Source organism: Aulonocara sp. 'chitande type north' Nkhata Bay, linkage group LG9 (genome assembly GCF_057382095.1).
Source record: "Aulonocara sp. 'chitande type north' Nkhata Bay isolate Kocher_YH1m ecotype deep benthic linkage group LG9, A_spYH_male_GT1.1, whole genome shotgun sequence".
NCBI lineage: Eukaryota > Metazoa > Chordata > Actinopteri > Cichliformes > Cichlidae > Aulonocara > Aulonocara sp. 'chitande type north' Nkhata Bay.
In genome coordinates, this window is record NC_141352.1 from 23,175,221 (window position 1) to 23,199,778 (window position 24,558).

The 24,558-nt window shown below is 42.8% G+C and overlaps 2 protein-coding genes across 5 annotated transcripts in view; one reads left to right on the plus strand and one right to left on the minus strand.

The window, feature by feature from the left end:
- Window positions 1-8,565, plus strand: part of gli3 (GLI family zinc finger 3) — a 96,750-nt gene extending 88,185 nt beyond the window's left edge. The window contains exons 11-15 of the mRNA XM_086306598.1: window positions 717-866; window positions 965-1,129; window positions 1,220-1,510; window positions 3,381-3,774; window positions 4,297-8,565. Of these exons, the coding sequence (XP_086162724.1) occupies window positions 717-866; window positions 965-1,129; window positions 1,220-1,510; window positions 3,381-3,774; window positions 4,297-6,686 (3,390 nt within the window). The 3' untranslated portion in view covers window positions 6,687-8,565. The remainder of the gene's footprint in view (window positions 1-716; window positions 867-964; window positions 1,130-1,219; window positions 1,511-3,380; window positions 3,775-4,296) is intronic.
- Window positions 8,566-9,631: 1,066 nt separating this feature from the next.
- On the minus strand, window positions 9,632-23,941 carry prpf4bb (pre-mRNA processing factor 4Bb). Of its 4 annotated transcripts, none has more exons than XM_086306602.1 (19): window positions 23,739-23,941; window positions 23,089-23,186; window positions 21,729-22,997; window positions 18,730-20,462; window positions 17,477-17,552; window positions 16,056-17,185; window positions 15,582-15,755; window positions 15,185-15,340; window positions 14,762-14,843; window positions 14,457-14,658; window positions 12,725-12,798; window positions 12,483-12,573; window positions 12,157-12,304; window positions 11,919-12,056; window positions 11,658-11,811; window positions 11,452-11,566; window positions 11,211-11,362; window positions 10,996-11,082; window positions 9,632-10,884 (listed from the first exon to the last, which is right to left on the minus strand). In XM_086306602.1, exons 4-19 carry the CDS (start codon window positions 18,786-18,788, stop codon window positions 10,681-10,683), a joined length of 3,042 nt encoding a protein of 1,013 aa, XP_086162728.1. In that variant the 5' UTR covers window positions 18,789-20,462; window positions 21,729-22,997; window positions 23,089-23,186; window positions 23,739-23,941; the 3' UTR covers window positions 9,632-10,680. The 4 variants fall into 4 exon arrangements, with proteins under 4 accessions (XP_086162728.1, XP_086162725.1, XP_086162727.1 ...); XM_086306599.1 differs by having other exon boundaries at window positions 16,056-17,188; window positions 17,462-17,552; XM_086306601.1 differs by having other exon boundaries at window positions 16,056-17,188; window positions 23,739-23,940.
- Between the last annotated feature and the right edge of the window lie 617 nt (window positions 23,942-24,558).

The window sequence follows — 24,558 nt, forward strand, 5'->3', positions numbered from 1 at the left end:
ACTTCAGAGGCCACCACACACTGTTGTCTCTGAAAGAGAGCCAGATGTTGACTTCTTCCCCAGAGCGTCTACATCTTCACATCCCCCCCGCCTCGCCTTTTCTCTTTCATTCCTCTGTAACTTAGGCCACTTATCCCATTTTAGAAGACAGTTTGTGAGGAAAAAGAAAAAAAATGGAGTAAAAGGGAAGAGAGAAGGGGATGGAGCAAGGGAAAGGTGGTACTTGCAGATATAATGCTTGGCTGGAGTTGTAAAGCCCTCGCATTTCAAACGCCTCGACTGAACTTTTGATTTCTTTCCCTATCCCCTCACCTCGCTCCCACCTCCCCCGTCTTCCTAAGCCTCAGATTGGAAGTTGCCACGGCAGCACAACTGTCAGCACTTGTCATGGAGGGGCGCGAGCCCAGTGTGATGCGAAGTGACAGGGTTTTATTTGAAAATCCCGTTCAGATCGGACACCGAGACTCACACGTCTGCCTTTTCTTTGCCTGCTTTTATGCAGATTTCAATACACTGTGAAAAAGAGAAAGACTGTAGAGGAAGGAGACTGAAGAAATTAAATGGAGATTTGCCAAAGGAAATATTATATTTCCCCCTATGTGTTGCAGAGGGGAAAAAAATTGCTCAAGCTGAAAAACAAATACGCTCGACGCAAAGTGACGTTCCACTTCTCATGAGAGCGGTCCCGTTTTAAATTCTCTCATCTTCTTTTGCAGCACATCAACAATGACCACATCCACGGAGAGAAGAAGGAGTTTGTGTGCCGGTGGGAGGAATGCTCTCGAGAGCAGAAGCCCTTCAAGGCACAGTACATGCTGGTGGTCCACATGCGCAGGCATACCGGGGAAAAACCGCACAAGTGCACAGTAAGGGACGCTCAGATAGACTCAGCTGATGTCACATTATTGCGACGTTTGTGGTAAAAGAATGTGATGTGTGAGTGAAACTGTCTTCGCCTCCTCAGTTTGAAGGCTGCACCAAGGCCTACTCTCGTCTGGAAAACCTGAAGACTCACTTACGCTCCCACACCGGAGAGAAACCGTACGTGTGTGAACACGAAGGCTGCAACAAGGCTTTCTCCAATGCATCAGACCGGGCGAAACATCAGAATCGAACACACTCAAATGAGGTGCCAACAGGTTCTTTCACACATTCAACATGCCAAAAAAAACAAAGAAAAACAAACAAACTCAATGTTCGTCTCTCGTCTCTCTCTTAGAAACCGTATGTGTGTAAAATCCCGGGATGCACAAAACGCTACACAGATCCAAGCTCCTTACGGAAGCATGTTAAGACGGTACACGGGCCGGAGGCGCACATTACCAAGAAACAGCGGGGCGATTACCCGCGCCCGCCGCCCCAGCCCCGGGAGCCTGGGGGGAACGGCCAGGGTCGCTCGCCGGGGCAACTTCCGCTGGGCGGGTATACGGACCAAAGGGAGTACAACCACTCTACCTCAAAACAGGACGATTGTCTGCAGGTCAAGTCTGTCAAGACAGAGAAGCCCATGGTAAGACTTCAGCTTTTGTATCCTTCTTGCCGACTCGCATGTGTTTAACTTCATTTTGATTCCTGCACTTTAACTTTCTAACATTCTGACTACTATTTACTTAAACTTAGTGAATGAATGCCTAGTATTTAGGTTTGATGTAGCATTTAATAGGGGCCATGCACGTTTAACACCATAATCTTCTAATGAGTACATGTTTCCTTCTATCCAATGCTTCGGCATTTCTCTCCTTGCCTTTCTAAGGACAGTGGGTAATCAGGTGAGATAGGTATCACTTTATATTTTATTTGTAAAATATTCTCATGTTCTTTGCTCATCGTCCTATTTCCCATCAAACGTTTAACATCCTGTCACAACTGCTCCACTTGTTGACTTTAAAACATGCCAGATGGGTTCCCATTCCTGGTTTCTCTCATCCCTTAAATTCATAAAAAGACTGTTGTTCTTATTGCATTGTACGACACTTTGATATTGACCAAAGACATTGTGTTACTATAAGCTGAGAGCATGCCTTTGGGGAGAACTGCAAGGGCACTGAAAGTAAGCTTGATACTGCTCAGGGCTGCACTGTGCAGCCAAACTTAATCACTAGTAAACAGGATCAAAAGCACTAAACACTATTTCAACTTGATGCCAAAAAAAAGGATCTCATTATTCCCATCTGCAATGTAATCTGTAACATTCCATTAAATAAAATCAAAAAACAGTAGCTCAAAAAGATATTTGACTATTTTATCCAGATGTGGTCATATGAGAGGAGTTTTTGATTCGACCTCTGTTACAAAAAAGATGCTTGGTGATCCACAGACTATGTGATTTCTGTTCCATGTGTACAATACTCGTCTGCTTCTCATGCAGCACCACAGCTGAGCAGACCGTGTTAGGGTCCAGTAGATGTGGTCACAAGTATTCTAATAGATTTCTGAACAGAAAATAAACAATGACTCGGTGATGTTCTGTTTTCAATATACGTCTAACATTTTGCATCTGTACAACTATCGGCTAATATATACAAAAGTCTTAAGTTTCCTCTAATTTTTTTATATTTTTCTATGGAAGTGAAAATAGGTGCATGTAAACATGGAAATACAGTATACAGGGCAAAAACAGACCACAGATATTCTTCAACACAACCTGAACTCTCTCAGGTAATTTTCCAGACTTCTTGAAGAGCATTCAAGGCTCGTCTTTGAATGTTGGTTTCCTTTTGTCCCATTCACTTACAACATGCTGCATTGGCAGTGTGTTTTTCAGTCACTGGCATGCTGAACAATGAAACAGTTACCAAGCAGATGCTTTCCAGATGTTATTGCGTGGTCAAAGAAAATCTGATGGTACTTTTCTGTATACTTTCTTGTACTGTTTTTTTAGAACTGGCACATTTTCTTTTATCCTGCACACCATGCTGAGATATGCTGATATAAGTTTTTGCCTAATAGCTCTTTAGGAATCAACTTGTTGGGGGCAAAAATGCTTTTTTATACAAATATACAAGACTTTTGCACAGTACTATAGACAGTGGAGATTTTATACACTGAAAGTTTTTAGGTTGTATGACTTAAGGTCCAACTTTCTATAGACTTAAATAAACTAAAGGTTTTTTTCCCCAAAAGATTAAAAGTAACTTTCACACAATCATTACACACACACACGACTACAGTTGTGTTTCATAATGGTTCGTTTTCATGAATAATGATCATTGTCCAACATTTTAGAGTGCATGCTCATTTGTTATCATTTGTAACGCTTTATATCTTCACCTGTGTAACCTGGAGTCATTGTTTCTAACTATTTAACTAATATATTGATTTTTTTTCTCACTTCTCTTCTCCTATTCTTATTCTTCTCTTTCTTTCCTGGCGTGCATCAGACGTCTCAGCCAAGCCCTGGCGGTCAGTCTACATGCAGCAGTGACCAGTCCCCCATCAGCACCTATCCCAGCAGTGGAGTCCAGCTTGCTGTGAGCGCCGGACGCTCGCCAGGGGAGGGGCTGGAGGAGGACGAAGAGAAAGAGGAAAACGAAGAGGAAGTAGAGGAGGAGTGTGAGGGTGAGCCAGCCCCCATCATGGACTCCACTGTCTCCACAGCTACCGCGGCCATGCTGACCCTCCAGGCGAGGCGAAGTATCGGCCGCCCTCTGCGATGGATGGAGCACATCAAGATGGAGAGGCTGAAGCAGGTGAATGGAGCGCTGCCCAGGCTGGGGCCCCTGTCCCCTACACCGCCCCCCAAAGCTTCTGCAGTACCCAACATGTTGGGGAAGGGTAAGGGAAACTTTTACATTTTTAAATGTCATTTTGTCCATTTTATTTGAAGCTCAAATGGGATTGTGAAGATTAAAAAACCCCTCTTATAATGGAATGGTTTAAAGACATGGTAGTTAAAAAGCACCTGTAAACAGAATTCACACCTCACCATGACCGTGCACACAAATCACAGAGATAAATTATCCTGAATTTCATCTTCTGGCTGAAGGATTCAGGCAAAACAAATGCTTAAAATTTACTGTTCTGCTGGAAAATGGTATCAAGACCATATCAAGCTGTAAATCATATCGGAGAGAATAGCATGTAATGTGATGTTTCATGGCCCAACTGCTGCCAGTTGTCTGTGGTAACATCTGTTTGAAAGATCTCTCCACACTTACACTTAACTTATTTGGCTTCTTCTCATCATCTTTGACTAATATCCCATTTTCACCACACTTTTTCCCCCCCTCCCCTCGTTTCTCTTTATCGTGTCCAAACTTTTCTCATTCCCATCTCTTTGTCTGCGTGTCTCCCCAGGAACCTGTCTGGGCAGGCAGTGGGGGGTGTCTGCCCCTCAGCCACCTGCTCATGCTGAGCTGGGCAGCACAGAGCTAACAGTGCTCAACTTGCTCAGAGACCGGCGTGACAGCAGCGGCAGCGCCACCAGTTCAGCCTACCTGAGCAGCAGCCGGCGCTCCTCCGGCATCTCCCCCTGCTTCTCCAGCCGTCGCTCTAGCCAGGCTTCCCAGAGCGAGGGCACGGCAGCAGCCGCCCACCACCGCCGCCACCACAACCTCAGTTCCACCGACTCTTACGACCCCATCTCCACCGATGCCTCCCGTCGGTCCAGTGAAGCTAGCCAGTATGGAGGTGGGGTGGGAGGAGGGGGTGGAGGGGTGTTCTCAGTTGGGGGCTGTGGAGGTGGGGGAGTAGTAGGCATTGGGGGAGGAGGAGGGGGATCACGAGGGATGCTCAATTTAACCCCAGCCCAGCACTATCACCTTAAAGCCAAGTATGCAGCAGCAACAGGTGGCCCGCCTCCTACGCCTCTACCCAACATGGAGCGCATGAGCTTGAAGACCCGCATGGCCATGATGGATGAGGGTGGTAGCAACCACTGTTTGCCACCTCTAGTCAGGCCACCTCGCTGCAGTGACGCCACCAGTGGGTACAGCAATGGCTACACGGGACATGCAGGTAATAGGAGGAGGGTCTTCTACCCTGGTGAGGGACCACTGAGTGGAAACCGGAGGGCTAGCGACCCAGTGCGGACGCAGGCTCCTGAAACTTGTAGTTTCCCTCCGGTGCAGCGCTTCAGCAGCCTTAATAACCTCCACCCTCTTCCGCCTCTTGCTCTGCACTGTACGCCTGAGTCTCGAAATTTGAACCTACAGAACTACACGCGCTCAGAAGGCAACCTGCACAGAGGCCTGCAGCACTCACCATACACCCCTAGCATTGCGGAACAAGCGGCCTTAGAAGCTCTGGCAATGGAGGACAATGGGGAGGCTGAGCTGTTGCTTGGGGATGAGGATATATTACCAGATGATCTGGTGCAGTATCTCCACTCCCAAGTTCAGTTGGACAATGGCTCCCACATGCACAATGAGGACCAAATAGCTTCTAGCCAAAGGGACACCTCCCACCTATCTATGGAGGAGATAGACCAGATCCAAACTCCGGGGTCAAATACGGCCTTCCCTGGGTCCCATAGTCTTCAGCAGCAGCAGCAACAGTTACGAGAGAGGAAGAGCCCCAGTAAACTTCCCATCCAATGGAATGAAGTGAGCTCTGGGAGTGCTGACAAGTGTCCTCCAAGGGATCAAAACCACCATGCGCAGTGTAGAAGGTGGCCTAGCACAGAACACGGGCCTGTGTCTGCACCTTTTGGCAGGTTTGGAAACATGGTTATTCAGCAGCAAGTACCCGTTGATTTCCAGAACAGTTGCGCCCAAGCTAATCAGTCTCAAAGTGCTTGCTGCGTAAACCCTGGAGTGAAGCTAGAGACATCACCTAACTCCTGCTTGGAAATGAGAGGTACTGGTCAAAACTCTACAAACAACTTTAATAGGTCTAATTTTACACAGATCAGCAATGGACCTTTTCCCCAGGGCTTCAGAGAGCAGGCCTCCAACGGATTTCAAAAACAGAGCCACTTCCATCAGAAGCACAACAGCAGCTCTTGCCAGGTAGGAAACAACCTAATCCTTAGCAGAGCCTCCATGGATTACCTCCCCAGCCTCTCCCAGGGGTCTGCTCTTCATCACAATCGCCCGGTACATGTTCCTCATCCACCAATCAACAGGAACTTGGGCAGAACCCAGCAATACCTCAGTCCCGGGAGCACCAATGAAAACGAATCTTGCGTCACTCAACAAGCACAACTGCAGAGGAGTGGCGAGAGCTGCTCCCTTGCGAATCAAGTTTCTGGGCTGAAGCTGGAGTCCCAGGATCATGGATACTTAGAGCAGGGCTTTGTTGACTGCCCCTCTTACGAACCAGCAGATCATAAGACCTCCACATTCCATGTTCTGGAAGATCAGTGCTTGTTGGACTCCATAGCTGCATCTGAGGGACAAGGTGGTGGAAGCGGCAACGGGGTTTCGGTTGCTCTTCTCTCCCCTGGTGCAGATCAGGTGACCAGCACAGTGGACGGTAGTGTTCCCGGTGTATTAGATGAAGGGGTAAGTCTGGACTTCGGTGCCATGCTGGAGGATGGCTATGACCAGGGCAGCTTGGTCTCAGGAGCGTTGAGTCCCTCCGTCTTCCAGGGTCTGTCCAGGACCTCCTCACGCCTCACCACCCCTCGGGCATCTGCTGCCTTCCACAGTGTGGTCCCTGGCCTAAACAACATGGCCATCGGAGATATGAGCTCTCTCCTCACCACCCTTGCTGAGGAGAGCAAGTTCTTGGCTATAATACAGTAGCTGCTCTCTGCTTTCTCCTCCCGTAGAAAAATAAAGGAAAAGGAAGAGGAAAAACTCTGGTGTATGTGAAGACAAAGTTAAAAGCGGTAATTATGAGAACTTTATGTACTTAGAAGTGTTCTGAAACAGGCAGTTGCCAAGCCCTTGCTTTTTTATTTTGTAAAAATGTCATCCTACAAAGAAACGGGATGTGTCAAAAATTGTGTATAAATAAATAGTTATATTCCTTTTCTGGAATGAAGGCTATTTTTGGAAGCCCTTCTCTTTGTAAAACTACGTGATGGTGAGCAAAAGCTCACGCCCTTGAATCAGTATTCTGTGTATTGTTACTGTTTTTGCTGTACGCCCTGTCGGTAAAAAAATAAATAAAATAAATGCATGTACTCAAGTGAAACATTTAACACTGTCTATACGAGTGCATAGACTAGCCCACGTGCCCACGTATCAGTTGTGCACCGCTCCCACTGGTACAAAGCAGATGAATCCATTGTCATCATAGGAAGTGAGACACGGGTCATGAATTCAACAGGCCCCGAAAGCAACTTTATATATCATAGGTTTTAACAAGTGGTATATTTACATTTGTTGTTACGTTTTTGTTTGTACGTTCCTTTTGCGAAGCTGTAAATGTTTCAGTGCTTCTACCAAGTTTTGCCAAGTGGTGTTTTTCCTCGACACGGTATCGAGTCCAAAACGCGGACCACACATCCGAGTCTTCAAGGCGCCGTAGATTGTTGTCTACTTAATATCTAAATGGCTTGATTTTGTTAGTCTGGTAAGGTACTCACAAGTGTATATAACTGTTTTTATATTCTGTTTGTTTTGTTGACATTGGATTGCACGGTTGTTTGAAGCTGATGTGTAAATGGACTTTCTCTCCTTGATTTGGTGCTTTTTTTTAAAGAAAAACAAAAGAAATAACAAAAAACGAAAGATGCTTACATGGATTGATTTGAGTACTTTCTATGGTTTTGAATTGTCTTAATAACTGATGGCGGTCCACAGCACACAGCGTTTTCCGCTCCCAATGAAAAGTGCTGTACAGTGACGTGTTTTGTTTTATAGGAAATCATGCGTATCGTTCTCTCCAAAGCTCTTAAATTCAGAATGTGTACTGCCATTAAGTATTGCAGTGACTTTGTCAACAGTGTTAGTATTGCCTTGCAGTCTTGTGTGACTGCACACAGAATATCGAGTAGTTTACCTTTTACTCTGCATCAAAGCAGTGAGGTACAAACTGTTTTATTGTTTTTTGGTACTTTTTTGGTCATTTTTGTAGCTGTGCATTGATGGTGTTTACTTTCTTTGGTTTTGTTGTGTGTTTTTTTTTTCTTCTTCATTTTTTCAAAGAAGTAGAAATCATTTCCCTTTGAAAGAAGGAAATTTCAGAGGTATGTGCCTTATATGTATCTGCCTGTCAGAAAAGAAAGAGATCACTGCCAATCTTCCATTGTGAATTATGAAAAGAATAAAAAGTAAACATGTAAAGTGTCTTGTGGGGTCTGAAAAAAAGAGAAAAATCACAGAACATTTATATAAGAAAAGTCTGGATATCAGAAAAGTTGAGATTTGCGAAATGCATTCTACTTTTCTTTTTTTTTTCCGTTGTTGTTTTCACATTTATTGTGCTTTTATATATATTGTAAATACATTACTCATGCTGTAGTTTTAGCAGAGGAACTAGGGCAGGGGATATCCTGGGCCAATACAGAACTGACTTTGATAGCAGGGATTCCCAGGCCCTGGGCAGAGGCCAGGCAGATCTGGCTCAGAGCGGAGCTTCAAGTGCCCAGCGCTGCCCCTCTGCCAGAAGAGCCACTTTGCTCTTTTATAACTGACTACAAATGTTTGTATGGTTTTAATAAAAATGGAAATTATATTTTAAGTGTCTTCCCTTCTTTATACTGCGGTTTTGATATTATATGAAACATATTGCTTTGAACTCTGTGCCTGTTTTCATAAAGACACAAACCCAAGATAAGAAACCGAGCTACTTCAGCAACTCTGCAAACATCCACCTCAATTTACTATAAATCAAAGTCACTAAAAGGAACAATATTGTGCAAGTTTATTTAAAAAAAAGAAGAAAAAGACTGCAAGATACAAAATAAAATAGTCTGATGCTACTTCAGACTACTGTGTGGAAATATTCTGCCATTAAAAGTAAACACAATGTTCCAACATGAGTAAATTCATTCAGAGAAGCGCGAGTGTTCCTGATGCCCTCTTTTGATCATCAACAGAGACTACACTGTAAGGTTGGAGCTCATGAAGTTGATGGATATAAATTACATGTTTGGTTACATATTCACATTAAAAGCAGTCACGTCCTCATCTATGTTGAGATTAAAGCCAGCAGGTCTATAGCCCACGTCTATTTACAGGCCCCTTAAAGCTGACAGCCCATCAGCTCCAATCAGAAGTCCTTTTAGTGTGAGCACAGTGAGATCTTGCATCACTTCCACCCCCCTCTCTCCCCGCCTGACTTTCCAGAGCGAGAAAAAAAAAATCGGAGTCTTTTCTAAGCGAGACTCCCATTATGCTTTTAAGGAGCTCGACACAAGTGCAATCATACAACGAGAACGAAGGCTACGGTTAGACTGCGGAGAGGGAGAGCAAGAGACCTTTAAATTGTTCCAACGGGATACAAGATGGAGCGCTTTTACTTTTGATGCTCAGAGGCTGCGGCTGTCTCAACAATTTTTTCCTTCCCTCTCAAAAAAAAAAAAAAAAAAAAAAAAAAGGAAGCTTGCCACCTTTTCCAACACCCCCTTTGCATCCTTAAGAGTTCACTTAGCGGAGACGGAGGATCCTGTGAAGTAAGACACCCCCCCCCCCCTCTCCATTCTCAATTCTGTTCATGCATCTCTACACCAGAAAAGCCATTAAAATTATGGATAAACAAGCTGAACAGTGCTACATCACATTCAAATGAAGAAAGGGTGTTTGGTATACAATAGGAAACATTTTATTACTAAAAACTTCTTATACTGAAGGTGCTCTTTCAGCAGCGTTTCCACAACTATTCTTTATTGAAATCACAAGATTTTTTTTTTTTTTAACCACTTACTTGAAACAAAACAAATCATACATGAAATGACAGTAACTATGGACTATATACAACAGTGGAAGAGAGGTGGGGTTGGCTTCAATCGGCCAGCATTGTTTGGTGTTTTAACACACTAGGCTCGTACAGGAGGCACTTGAATGTGAGAGCCTTAAGAGCCACGACCTAGCCAGAGTGCTGGAGGGAGAGGAAGGTTAAAAATGGAATCGACCGGCAACAGAAAACAATGACTACCTGCTTTAAAAATTAAGAAAAAACAAAACAAAAACTTTTTGTAAGGAGTCCATAATATGCATCTATTCCTTCAGCTCAGACCTCGAGACCCGAGGACTGGTTAGTGGTGGAGCGGGGAGGTTGTCGTCGTCACATGTGGGACACTGATGCACATACAGAGCATTTTTACAGGCCTGCACCACGCAAATCTATAGCACAAAGGGTGCACATTCAAAAGCATGCATCGCCCCACAATGAGCAATGTGGTTATAAAAGAGGAAAGGTGTGTTTATGTTAGGACGTCTGCAACTACGACAAAATTCAACTGTCTGCTGCTCGAGATTGTTAATGCAATAGACATACACAGTATTTACAGGAATCATATTTTTCTTTTAAACATCTGTTTCTCCGATGCCAGTTAAATTAAAAAAAGAAACTGTAACTCATTGGATATCAGGGAAAAGTTTACAGTGACAATTGAAGAAAAAAAAAAAAACCTATGTTTTCAAGAATGGCTACCATTTCAATGATCTATTTACAATAAAACACAATTATGCATCCATAAACAAAATGAAGCTGAGGACGAAAAAAAAAAAAATCCATGACATTCTGAACAGTCTGTGAGTTGTCTGCCTCACTGCAGAGTTCCCGTCAGAGCAGGTTTAGTGGTTGGCTCTGTCTGTGTTGCTCTGGGAGTGTATGGTGTTCAGCGTTTCAGATCTTCTCCTGGATAAAGGGGTGCTGCAGAGCCTGGTTGATACTGATGCGCTTGGCTGGGTCCAGCATCAGCGTTCCATCCAGCAGGTCCTTCAGCTGCATTACCTTCTTCCTCTGGTCCTCAGGCAGCCGCTGGCCTCCTATCATGTCTGCCAGCAGGTCTTTGGTGGGGTTGATGGTGCTCATCACTGTCACCTTCTCCTAAAGGCGTTGAGCAACAAAAATATAAAACTTTTAAAACTGCTATTAAAATAGAGGGACATGTAAAAAAAAAGAAAAAGAATGGTTTAGAGGCAAGAAAGAACACCTTACCCTTTCAGTCACTTTGTCTACTTCAATGTACAAGAAGTTCAAATTCTGATCGAAGTGCTGGTCTTTGAACAATCCTTTACGGATCATCTGTGGAAAGAATCCAAAACATTGCATCAGTCTTCTTGAACAGTGCACAGTAGAGCAACACATCTCCCTTCATCTAGAAAAGGGGAAACAATCACTAAAGGAACTGAAATTATATGATGCAATTTCACCTTGTTGGGCATCTTGCCCTTGAGGTCCATAGCCAGCTTGAGCATGTGATTGTTGGAAGATCCAGGAAGCAGGATTTTGCCTGTGTAAAGCTCGTACAGAGTGCAGCCGACGGACCACATGTCGATGCCATAGTCGTACGGCTTTCCTATGACTGAGGAAGAAATTATGAGCAAACTTCAAATTTAAAACGAGCTGATTAATGGTGAATATTTAAAGAAAAGAATAAATAGTGGTACTTACTAATTTCTGGAGCCCTGTAAAATCTGCTGACCAGATATGGTGTGATGTCATTGTCAGCAACATGTGACGCCGAACCAAAGTCACACAGCTTCAGGATGGTCTTTGACTCATTCACCTTTTAAAGACATGAATAGAAATCACACGTGGCACAACTACTTTGGTCATTCTGTGAGCCGATTTAAGATGACTGAGCATTTGAGTCATACCAGGATATTATCTGGCTTGATGTCGGCGTGGAGGATGTTGCATCGTTTGAGCAGCTTGAGAGCCAAGAAGAGCTGCTGGCTGTAGGAACGCACAGCTTTGATGTGAAGCCCAACATCTTTACCGTACTTCTTCAGCACCTCTCGCAAATTCATGCTACAAATGAAAAATTTACAAACTCATGAATTATGCTGAGGTAATTGATGAAAAGCACACCTTTCAAAATATGATGAAAATGAATGTGATGTCCTCTCTCTGAGTACCTTAGAGGCTCAAACACCAAACAAAGATGCTGCTTGTGGTAAAAGTGCCTGAAAAGGCGCAGGCAGTGGAACTTGTCATCGGGATCAGCGTCATTCAGCTTCTTGAGGAATTCCAGCTCTTTTAATCCGGTCTTGTGCCTGTTCAAACATACATCTTGTCAGGAGTGAAGCCATTACGGTATTTAAACAGATCAATAACTTTCACATATGAAATGCTGGCATTCATGGGAAGACTCACATGAGCTCGTTGTTTCGGATGATCTTGATTGCCACCTCCTGGCCGGCTCTGGCAGTGTCTCTGGCTCTGATCACATTGCTGAACACACCTTGTCCAGTGTAGCCATACACGTCGTAACGTTTGTCCAGCGTCTCCCCGATATTCACTCCTAAACAACAACACAATTTACAAATGTGTAAAATGACTGAGACGAAGTCTCTCGTTGCACTTAAAAACAAACTTTGATGTGCGACGAACGCAAACAGGCTACAACCTTCATTCCTGGTGACATTAAACAAGCATAAAATGTCACCTTAACCTACAGTTAACAGAAAGGAAACACTTACGGTAGTAACCCTCAGCATCAGTCCAGTTGTCCCTGAGGTTGGGGTTCTCCTTGAAGTCCTTTCCTACACCTGCTGCTCTCATCCTGGCACTCTGCAGAAACAGCATGAAAAAAAACAGAGGTCAGTAATTCACTGGTGTGCCTCAATAATTTACACTCTTCTGAAGAACGACACAAAGACACAAATTAAAAATAAGTGAAGATTTTAAGATGCCCTACTGAGCTCAGTATTTAAATACTTACGTCAAAGTCTGCAGCAAACATGTCATCTGACTCGGTAAACATGTCTGGAGCTGAAGGCTTCTTCGGGTTAGATCCTGAGACACACAACAACAACAACAACAAATTATACCAGCAAAAGATGAGTTTCTGCTCATTCAGCATGTTGTAAAAAACAGTATATCTGGAACTTGTGTTTGATTCACATACTCTGCAGAGATCAAAACATGCTGCAGGTGGCAGAGACACCAGGCTTTGGATTACAAGCCAGCAACTGAATGAACACATGACAGAAAGAAACAAAATTAAAATCCCTGCATCACAAAACGCTGCATTTCTCACACAAACGAGCCACCAAATACCCTTTTAGACATGTGTACTTCCTGTACTGGACGTTTTTTAACATGCCCCTGTGTTAAAATGAAAATACCAAATTGTTCCAAACTGCAGGGAAGCAATATTAATGCAGCGTCCTAGCTCCAATTTCAAGTAATGTAAAAACGCTTTTTAATCACATTTCACGTTTATAAACTTGATTTGATTCATTTCTGCTGAAGGGACCGTGACAAAACCAAAAGAAAGAAAGAAAAAAAAAATAAAAAACTGAAAAGTGCCATTTTGCTTTCAACAAAAATCACAGCCAGAAAACTGGGAACAGGCTGTCCAAAAGATTGCCATCTCTGACAGAAGGAGCTTTTAACTGTTAGGTTTCATCTCTCCGCCATGCTCACAGAAGACTGTGCTCTTCAGTGATCAAGTGGGCACAGGCAGCGACTCAAATCTCTTTTCAGAAAAATTTCAAAGGCTTAAGTGAGGGGTGGAAGTAAAGGAAGGACAGCGCAGAACAGTCTGTCGTTACCTGGGTCAAGCTGTCTCCTTTTTGCTAAGATAACACATGAAGGCACGTTTGTATTTGGCCTAAAACTGACCATTTTAAACGAGCTCTGTGTTTGTTATGTGTTTTCAGCGGTCACTGGTATTTAAATTTGGATTCTTCCGCTTCATATGCAAAACAAAAAACAAACAGTCGCAAAGACCAAATGCGTTGATTTAAACTGGTGGGAAATGCAATGCATTTCATATGTTAGCTATGGCAGAATCAAAACAATACAGATGGGGTCTCCCACTTTTAATTCATTCATTCTGCCTGTTTAACTTTATAATAAAATTCAGGAGCACATAAAGGAAGAGAGTATACTTTGTAGGATGTCAGGTCAGTATGCAGTGATGTAGTATGGCCAAGGACACATCAAAGAACACGCTGCTAAAAACAAGTGGCTCTAACACACCCAGACCTCCTGCAGTTCAAGCAATCAGACATTACTGTGTCCTGAATGCATTCACTTCTGTGCTTAAGCTGTCCACTTATGCTCAGATCAGCCAAAACACCTGCCAGTGTCAGGTGCGAAAAAGTAGATTTCAACCTCTGCAGTAGTTCTGGAAATAACATTTCAGCTAAAAAACATAAATAAAATACTAATAACAATTAAAAAAAAAAAACTCTCAAAGGCTTCTGCTTGCTCTTATTGTGACAAGCAGGTAATAGGGTAACATACAAGAGTCTTTAAGAGATTCAAGTCCTTCTCCATGCTAACAAGGAGAAGGAAAAGAACATATCTGCATCCTCCTATAATCCATTAGACTATTTTAAAGAGATCCCCTGAATTTGCAGCCAACCAGGATGCTCACAGCTGACAGTGTGGTTCATTCAGTTGGCCTTGTATGCTAACAGTCATCATTCTGATTGGAACATTACCATCTTTCTCCTGGGCGATGAGGTTGTGCTTGGCTTTGATGCTGGCCTCGAAGGTGTTAACGTTCTCGCGCTCGTACTCCTTCACGTCTGCGGCTACTCGCTCCAAGATGTCATCGGGTGAGGGCGAACGGCTACGTGTGCTGCTCTGGGGGCTGCTGGGCTCTGACGTCTGATTGGTGTCCTCGTTCACGATTTTGTACTTCTGTAAAGTGGAAAGAACAGCTGATGTAAGAAGGTCACTCATCAAATCCACTTATAGAAGTTACAAAAATTCCAGACATGAATTAGCGTGGGTATAAACAGACCTGGACGATGGCCATGCGCTGTTGGCGGCGCTGCTCAATGAGAGCTTCTTCATCTATCTCCTCACCATCAAAATCCTCCAAACTGCAAAAACATGCCAGAAATTAAAATTACAAAGGAAACACTTTCCTGTTAACGACTAAGCAACAAATCGTGCCCTGATGCATTAATGTGAAACAGGATATGATATCAGCTACAGATCATGGACGTCCTCAAAGACGAGATGGTAAAAATTGTCTTATTTCTAATCAATATCTACAAATGCTAAGGACTCAACTTTGTTTTGATTCATTAGTGCCAGCATTAATTCACCAAAAGCAGTTGATATGAATGGCTGCAGAGACGTACCACACCGTTTCACAGCAAATTTGAACTCTGTATGGCGAACCCGATCGGATCTTAGTTTTTATATCACTTTTACTTACACTTCTTCCTCTGAGGACTCCTGATCGACTTTCATGCCTTCTGAGAGACTTCCCTTGAACTTGTCTTCATCTCTGTTGCGTCGTCTTCTTTCCCGATCGCGGGACATTGAGCGTCGATACTGTCGGAGTCGACCATATCGGTCTCTCTCCCCAGACCTGTGAGGCACAGACGTGATGACAGGAATCATTATTTACTTCAAAAAGAAAAGAGGGGGGAAAGGTACTAGCAGACAGGGATATAAACAGAATTCATATCTAAACAACTGTTGGACCACCAAAAACTAATTAGAGAAACACAAGAGTTCTCCAGCGACTTTTGAGAACTGCTTTGTTGTGACTTGGGATAATGTCTTCTGTCACATGTAGACAAGTTGAGTGAAAAGTGAGCGGCCATCACCTCCGTCTCAGTGGAGACCTGCTCCGTCTGCGGGGGGAAGAGCGGGAGCGGCGGCGTGGCGATGGGGACCGTCGTCTTAGAGGCGAGCGACTCATCCTGCGGCGAGACGATGATCTCGGACTGGTATCACGCGATCGGTCTCTGCCTGGTCCAACATCTGCCCGAGAGCGCTTCCTGGAAGAACATAAAAAATAATATTTCAAAATCTGTCATAACTTTACTTTTGCGCCTTCAAGACTTTTTTTTCTCCGCAACTTTGGATCAGCATTTAAACTAAGTTAAATATATCATTATCTTCCAGTTTACAAAAAAATAAATAAATAAATAAATCTTTAGCTTTTATAAATGAACACTCAAATATTTTACATTTTTGCAAACTCACTTTTATTCATCTGAAACTGAAAGACAATTCTGTCATCTGTCACAATCAGCTTATTATGGGAAACGTTGGAAAAGCCAGAGGTGTGCACTAACCTCAGTGGTGACTCCTGTCTCTCAGCATCTCGCCTCCTGACCTCTAGTGAGCGGCTACGGCGTCTCTGGGGCGAGAACCTAGTTCTGGATGGAGAGTGGCTCTGTTTTGATATCCTTTCTGAGGCACTAGCCGAAGGGTAGCGGGCATCTCTATGGCGAGGGGAAGCGCTGCGTTTCCTTGCAGGGCTGTGAGCCCCTCGTCTATGAGGGGAGCGGTTTTCCTTTCCTAAAGAAGTGTCCTTGGATGGTGACTTGGCTGGCCGTTTGTCCCGGTCAGCGTCTGAGCGACTTGGCCGTTCTCGTCCAGGCGATCTGGACCGTCGGCTCACTCTTTCCTGGTTGGGTCTGTCATCCCGCTGCGGAGAGGACCGTTTATCAGTGCGGCCGACTTTCTGCTCTCCCCTGAAGCTGGAAGGAGAGTTGGACTTCCTTCTCTCCTTGGACCTATCAGTGCTGTGTGAACCCTTCCTGTCTTTTGACCTGCTCCTTCCTCGCCCTCTGTCTTTTACACCTGTGTCCTTGGTGCTTTTGGTCACCTTGTCCTGCTTAGACTCCTTGGCTAGCTTGTCTGCAGACTTACTCCGACTACGGCGTTTGGAGCTAGACTTACTGCCCTCTGTTGAGTCCCGTCTAGATTTGCCACTTTTTCCTCTGGGTGATATAGGTTTACCTGAGCTGCCCCTTTGTCGTGGTTCTCCATTTCTGAACCTTGCATCTCCATCCTCTTCAGATCCAGAGTTATACCCCTGAAGGATCAAACCCATGCCAGACTGAACTTTTCCCTCCATCAACTGGCTGTCAAGTTCAGCTTTGATCATGGCCCTCTGTTTCTCCAAATCCTCCAGCAAGGCCCTGTCATCCAGACTTGGATTTCCAGAAGAAGGAGAAGATTCAGCTTTTCTATGAGTAGAGGAGCCAAAGAGGACAGCGGCAGAGGGAGAGGAGCCCTCTTTGCGTTTGTGTTTCCTATGTTTGTGACGATGCTTGCGTTTGCGGTCCTTGTCCTCATCAGAGGCATGTTTGTGCTTTTTGTGCTTACTGCGATGCTTGTGTTTTTTCCGCTTGTGTTTACCGCTACTGCTGTGATGTTTGGACCCCTCCTCTGTCTTCTCGCCATTAGTTTCAGCCTCCTCCTAGGATGTGAACATACCAGGATAACAATCAATTTAGTTGACAGATGATCTCTGTAATTCTTAGTTATGGTGTAAACAGATATAATCTTGTTTTCTTTGAGTTTTTACCACCTAACCAACCTAGACTGTATTCAGAATGACTGATGTAGACAAAAAGTGTTACTAAATTTTGGTAAAAGTTGATCCTACAGCAAGTTATAGTAGCACAGTTTGGTATAGTCTGAGTTTTGTGTTAAAAGAGATGACACCACTTGATGGCATTTAGGTCCTCACATTGTCAAGCCCTACCTCCTCCTCCTCCTCTTCAGATATGTCGCCGCTGTCCTCATTTCCACTTCGTTCATGGCTTTCCAGATCTTGCTTCCTGTTTCAAAAAAAAAAAATTTAATTGCTTTAGTGCTAAATTATTTGGCTGACTGAAGTCAAAAGGAAACAAAGGTCTAAAAAATAGACACAACTGTGTCAAATATTGTTTTTGGACTGGTAGTAGGAACACACGACCATAGCAATGCCTGACCCTGAATGCAACTGATAACATCCCATAAAATGAGACGCACAGAGTTCTGCCATCTGTCCAAAATACTGACAGGTGCTTAAGTTTAAGTGTCTGGGATATAAAACACTATGATAATCAACTAAAAATTTCAGTTACACATCAAATCTTCTTGTGGCACTATTATTTTTTCCCCTTTAAATCTGGAAAAATAGGAAACTCTGTCCAATTATTATTTCTTTAATAATGAAGTGAACACGATTTACAGTAACAAACATCATGCAACGTGATCAGTAGTTTTAATTTTAATACATGTACATAAAAAGATCATAAAGATAGCTATTCTTTCCTCGAGGTAACTTGCAGTCATTGTGAACATTTAGTCTAAAAATCAGTTCATAGCTTACACAACATTCATTTCCGAGTTTAACCCATCATCGCCCGAAGTGTACCATTTTAGGTAAGCGTAAGGTGTTTAACATCGGGCATACCGGGATTATATAACGTGGTCAGTTAAGCATGAAGCTGTAGAAACACTGATCAGAATCGCTCGTTGATGAGAGAGTGACACTCGGTAAATCCCCGTGTAACCTTCACTTGCTCCCTCTTTCTCCGAGCGAGACCGCCAAGATGATTTTCACTCATTAGCTCTGACATGCTAACCGTCTTTAGCAAAGTTAGTGCTAAGCAGCTACATCCACTGAATAATTTTTGCTATGCTAACTTACATTACATGATAGCTGCTTGGGAGCGAGTACAAACCTTACACTGCGTGTGGCTTAGCAGGTACACTTTATTGAGGCAAATACACACAAACGCGGATGAGGTACACTTCTACATGCTATCACCGAAACTTAGTGCTAGCCGCGCTGAAGAACATTAGCTAGCTAGCCAAGAACGTTAGCCTATCGTGAGCATGCCCCGGCAACAACGTGAACTTGCTACTCCGTTAGCCCCGGCAATGATAACACTTCCCTTCATATTCGACCTGAAAGAGGCCTATAACTTACTGCCACAAACTTTAAGTATCTGTAATTTAATAACTTACACGTGCTCGTTGCCATTATTCATTCTCCTGGACGAGATCTCCATCTCAACGTCGGCCATTTTCCTCAGCTGAGGGGGCTTTTTCTTCTTCGGCTACTTTCTCCACATGGGTACAATGATATCAAAATACTGACACGTTCCTCTGGTGTTTTGGCGGCGCATCGCAGTCAGAATTTGTGCACTGAAGTCTGTTCTTTGTCCACTAGAGTGTGTGCTTGTGTAACTTGAAATTTTCATATTAGCCACTTACGTCTTGATGCATGCTCAATCATCCAGGTAAGTAACGTTTACCTAAGTAAGTGACTTCTTCGAAGAAGTCACTTGGATGAGTGACGAAACGTTTCTCCCACAAAACGCTACGTCCAGATGAACAGAATCAACTTTTGGAGATTAGCCACTTACATTACACACAGACACCCCCTGCCCGAACAACTGCCAAATTAAAATATTTATAAATTTTTGGTAAATTTTTCACCTACTAAGTATCTCGAAATTTCAAATTATTTCTGAGTGAAAAAATTGTAATAAGCAATTTGAAATGTAAAATTATTAACCAAAGTTTTTAAGTTGCAAATGTTGAAATTTCGTGTTATTATCTTAAAATGTCGAAATGCTAACGTACAAATGGAAAAATTGCAGAGTAAGATAGTGTTCTGAGATACGCAATTCAAGATATTAAGTGATTAACCAGAAATTTTAAGGTGCGTTACTCTAAATTTATATTTACTGTTTGTGTACTGTATGTGTTGTCCTGTATGTATATTTAAAGCGAGAGAATAGCTCTTTTAGCCAGTGTGACTGTTTTTAATGTGGCTTTTAATGATCTGCTATTTTGTATTATTCACACGTTTGTGCTCACTTGTCTGTATGCAATATAGTATTTGTTTTTTACTTGTTATATTATTATGTGTCGTATTAGCTTTTGCTGCCCTATTGGCCAGGCCTTTCTTGGAAATTAGATTTAAATCTCACCTGGATAAATAAAGGATAATAAAGACAAATGTATAACAAATACCCCACGATGTCCTTGATCTTATTTGAATTTTCGTATTTTTTCTGTATAAATAGATGGGCGACCTGAAGACTTGGATACAGGATTTTAAATGACCACATTGGCTATAGAAAGACTGAAAACATAGTCGTGCAAAGGACATGCTGTTGGAGCCTGTTCGGTCTGCTTTTACCACACGATGGCTCACGAGGTTAATTACAGGTGGATCATCTGTAGTGGTTCATGTGGTTGCTGAAAACCCCTCGTGCGCATCATGATTGCGCACCTCAGTGTGCGCCAATATTCAACAGAATGACACATGAATGATTACAGTTTTATCTCCAGTGCAACATTTTAACAGCAATGATTTTGCGGAAGTTACTTAGTATTATTGTGGTAAAAATAGAACAAGTAAAAGCGTGTCACTGTGTGATACTTGAGTTCTTTGCCTGAACTTCTTTGCCTTTTATTTACAGTATCCTCAGGTCATTGGTCAGGTTCTTGTACCTTAGAGGAATGTGCTTTTTGTGTGAGCTTGTTAAGCCACTTAACACTGACCTACGAATCATCCAAACATAAAAAGACACATAGCACAAGGGATGAACCAGTATAGTGCCTACACATGACAGACAACTTAGCAAAGATATTTCCATACATCCTAGCAAACAATACAGAAATGTTCAGCGGTTCAACACTTCTACACACTTCTATAAATAGCCTTTTTCTTATGGTAGTCATCAGACCTGGAAAAACAAGAACAAGTCCAGTATCAGAAAGTGGTAATCCTTCTGAAAAGGGGAAAAACAGCATGTGACTCTGAAAGACAGAGTTAAAAAAAAACACCAAACACCACATCTGCTTTATCGTGTTGCCTCATACAAAATGCAAAATAAGGTCAGACAGATCTGAGACATCATGTTCGCAACACAAAAAGTTGCGAGCTGTTCGGCGCACAGCTCTGTGAAACCGCATGACTTTCACGGATGCAAGCGCATTCAAGGGCTGGGCATTATCCACTTGTGACAGTTTTATATCAAGCAGTAAATTGTGGTATTGTGAGACACCTGTGGCTGCTCCACAACAGTGACGAAGTAATGGAAGCATGAAGACATAACGGCATTAATGCTGACATCCTGGCAGATGGGATGAGATTTTCTGGCAAATGATGATACTGCAGATGGTACTATTATCATCATGTGTTTGATGACATCTTGATTTGTGTATGTTTGAGTACTCTGAGATTTTGTTTACAAGTACAACAAGCATATACCGAAAAATACCCAACGCGACTTGAGTTTTACTGGAACCCCTCTCACGTAAATCCACACTGTATGTACAGAGTATAAACACACAGAGCCTCGGGATGTAACTCACAGCCTGGGCCTTCTGCCGTGCAGCCTATCTCAGATTTATATGGTAAAGTTGCAAGCTGGAGGTCTCACAACTGATTAAAGTCTCTTTCACAGAGACATTAGATATTCCATTAGTTCACAGCCCCATCCCAGTGTGCCCAGTAAATCATGGCAGTATACAGTACGAGGCAAATGTTGTATACTCCATTCTGCCGTGCAATCTAAAGACCAGTCTGTCTTACATTGTATGATTTATGAGGTGTGTAACTACTTATATTGTGTAAAGCTTGAAGTTCTTGCCTAAAATAATTTCTGACACCTGCGTTTCATCAATATCATTTATCTTTTTTTACTGTATTCATTTGACTTAACAAAGCAGCTTAAGAACATTTAGTTTTAAGATACCAGAGTGTCCATAAAACTATGTTGTCAGGCCTTGTTCAGATGCAGGAAACTTTATTTTAACATTTCCTATTTCCTTATTTTAGGTTAAAAATCTGCTTAAATTTTACATCTGTACAACTGTAAATCTAGAATAAATCTGACTTTAATGAGAGCATATAGAACATATAATGTACCGTTTCACTGTTTGGCACAAGTGTCGAATAATAGCAGCAGTAAGCTGTAATGCTAGAAGCATAAGTAATGATTACATACTTTGAGAGAAGGTGCTGATCTCAAGATCCTGTTTCAAGTCGAGAAAGTCCGAAGCGTCCTGGTGATTGCTGCTATATTTCGATCCATACCCATAAATGATGAGACCCTTCCTTCTCTCACTTCAGCCGCTCACAGCAGATGGCCCCGCCCCTCCCTGAGCCTGGTTCTGCCAGAGGTTTCTTCCTGTTAAAAGGGAGTTTTTCCTTCCCACTGTTGCCAAAGTGCTTGCTCATAGGGGGTCATATGATTGTTGGGTTTTTCTCTGTGTGTATTATTGTAGGGTTTACCTTACAATATAAAGCGCCATGAGGCAATAGTTGTTGTGATTTCACGCTGTATAAATAAAATTGAATTGAATTGTTAGCATGGGTAAAAACTGCACCTTTGCACAGTTATACAATCACTGTGCTTTAAGATCTGCAGCCACATTACTGATGAATGGACATTTCACAAATAAAGGCACACTGACACGGTAGATCTGATTCATGACTGCAACTCGTATTTCCCTGAGAAAAAACCCCAAGCAGACATTAAGTCTACCTTGACTGTTCAGCTCTCTGCTCGTTGGGCTTTACTGGAGACACAATAAGGACGGAGCCATAAAACATGGGGTCCAACAGATGCTCGCTGAAGACAACCGCAGTCCATTATAGAGCCTGTTAAAGACACTCAGGCAGTTTGCTAACCTGCTGTCACCCTAGCCTTTGCACTCTTCACTGGGTTTTGTCTGCTGCTGCTGCAGACAAAGATAGAGTTATAGCTCAGAATGACTTCCTCAATGTGAAGCTTAGGCAGCTCTTCTAAATAAAAGAAGAACGCCTGCTCCTATCAAGCAGATGTCATTTGTTGCCTGACAGATGTATCCATATTTTTTCTTTCTCGTCTTCTTAACAGTTTTGCTTTACGAGCCTCTTTTGTTTACTTTTCTGAGAGAATAAGGGCTGACAGGCAATTTACAAGGGCAAAGAAGTGGGTTTGGGAGTATGAGCTAAGCATATTCAGTTGATGTTTGCTTTAAAGGATGAGAACAACCAGAAAACCCCCTTCTGAAATCAAAAACAGCTCAGACCAGTTGGGGCAATGGACATTAGGTGTGTTCCACTGTGCACTGCAAATGCCTGATCAGTACTGGGATCTGGAAATCTTGGAATCAGATTTTTTGTGCCGTTTTGGGTGGAGTGCCATTTCCATGGTGTGGGGTGCTTACTTTGCAGTGTTTAGGTGGGTGGCATGTGTCAAAAAGACATCCACATGAATACCAGGAGCCTACTGGATTGAAACAGAAGGAACAGTGTTATTCGTCATTGGTTTCATTTTTAGGTTTATACTAATTTAAATTAAAATCAAGAAAGTCTTGTACCTTCAGCCAGACTGGGCGGTGACTTGAAGTTAATTGTGGACGTTAAGACCATCAGTGTGGGTGCAGGGTGTGGCAGAGAGGAGAATGTCTGTGAAGAGCTAACAAATTAGAAAACAGGAGTTGCAGAAACCCTTAATTTTACTCCTCTCAAGTGCTTAGTTAAGCATAGCTGTAAAATTGCATATGGGTGACAGTCAAAGCCTGTAATGGCGATATTTAAGCAGTGCTGTAGGTCCAACAGCTGCGTCACAAAATAAACAGTGTAAAACCACCCAGGTTACAAAGTGGAACTAGTGTACTGTATCTTATAATACTGCCTAATTCATGTGAATTATTTTGAACCTAAACTTGTATTTATTGGGTGTGATCATCATTTAAAAAGGTTGCAATCACAAGCTCCTTTTCATTAAGGGCGCGTACACGCATTAGATACAACACAGACATGGTAAAACTAAAGTACACCCTCAGATCAATCGATTACACCATGTCATTATTTATTAAACAAAAACCAAGCCAAATGAAGCAGAGCGTGAAAAATTACGTCTTTGTTCACCTCAGGTTGAAGTTACCCAATTTCAAAGCCTTGACAGTTTTTTTATGCCCTCGTTTGCAAAATCTTAGAGCTGACAAATGATGCTCTTTGTTTTTACCGTGTAGTAGTGATGGCCCGCTTGAAGCTGACGCTCCGGAGCGTGTGTCGAAAAAAACAACACACTGGTTCAGAAGCACTGTGTCGAGGCTTGCTTCGTTTGGCAAAAGTCACGTGACCAGTGACGTCCGAAGCTTCATTACGCACGTAACTGCTTCGGTACCTGATTCAAACAGATATAAGGAAGTGAATCATCCACGGGATTCGTGGAGTGTGTTGATGGTGACAGATAGCGACGAGGTAATCATTCCACTGACAGATATGGAGCCAGCGAGGAAGAGAGGACGTTCTGGCGTGTGGAAATATTTTGAGTTGATTTTGCTCAATTCATTTTATCTGCCGAAGTGAAAAACTTGAAATGTCCAAAATCATGTTTTCATAATGTAAATATCATTACAGCATATGACTTTAGGAACACTTCCATGTGAATTAAAGCTGATGAAGACTACAAAAATGTATTTGACACTATACGTACATGACATTGCTACACAGTTTAGAAAATCATTTTGTTTATTGTTTTTAGGTGATAGTCTGCAGGACCCAGGAATGCCTGCATATCTACCAACTTGCAGTGTAGTTCCTGCACTCCACAGCCTCTTCTGTTCCATGCAAGTGGATTTTCTCCAGGGCAGGAGAAACTATTTCTAAGAAAAGAAACAGACTCAGCCAGCGCACAGTAACACTAATCCTCTTGTTAACTGTAAATAACAAAAGGGCTACCTTACATTGATCATGTTTTTACTTTGCAAGTTCTTGATTAGGGGTGGGTTTTGATTATCGCCTTTCTGATTACAATCCATGCTAAATTGAATAAAGTGATA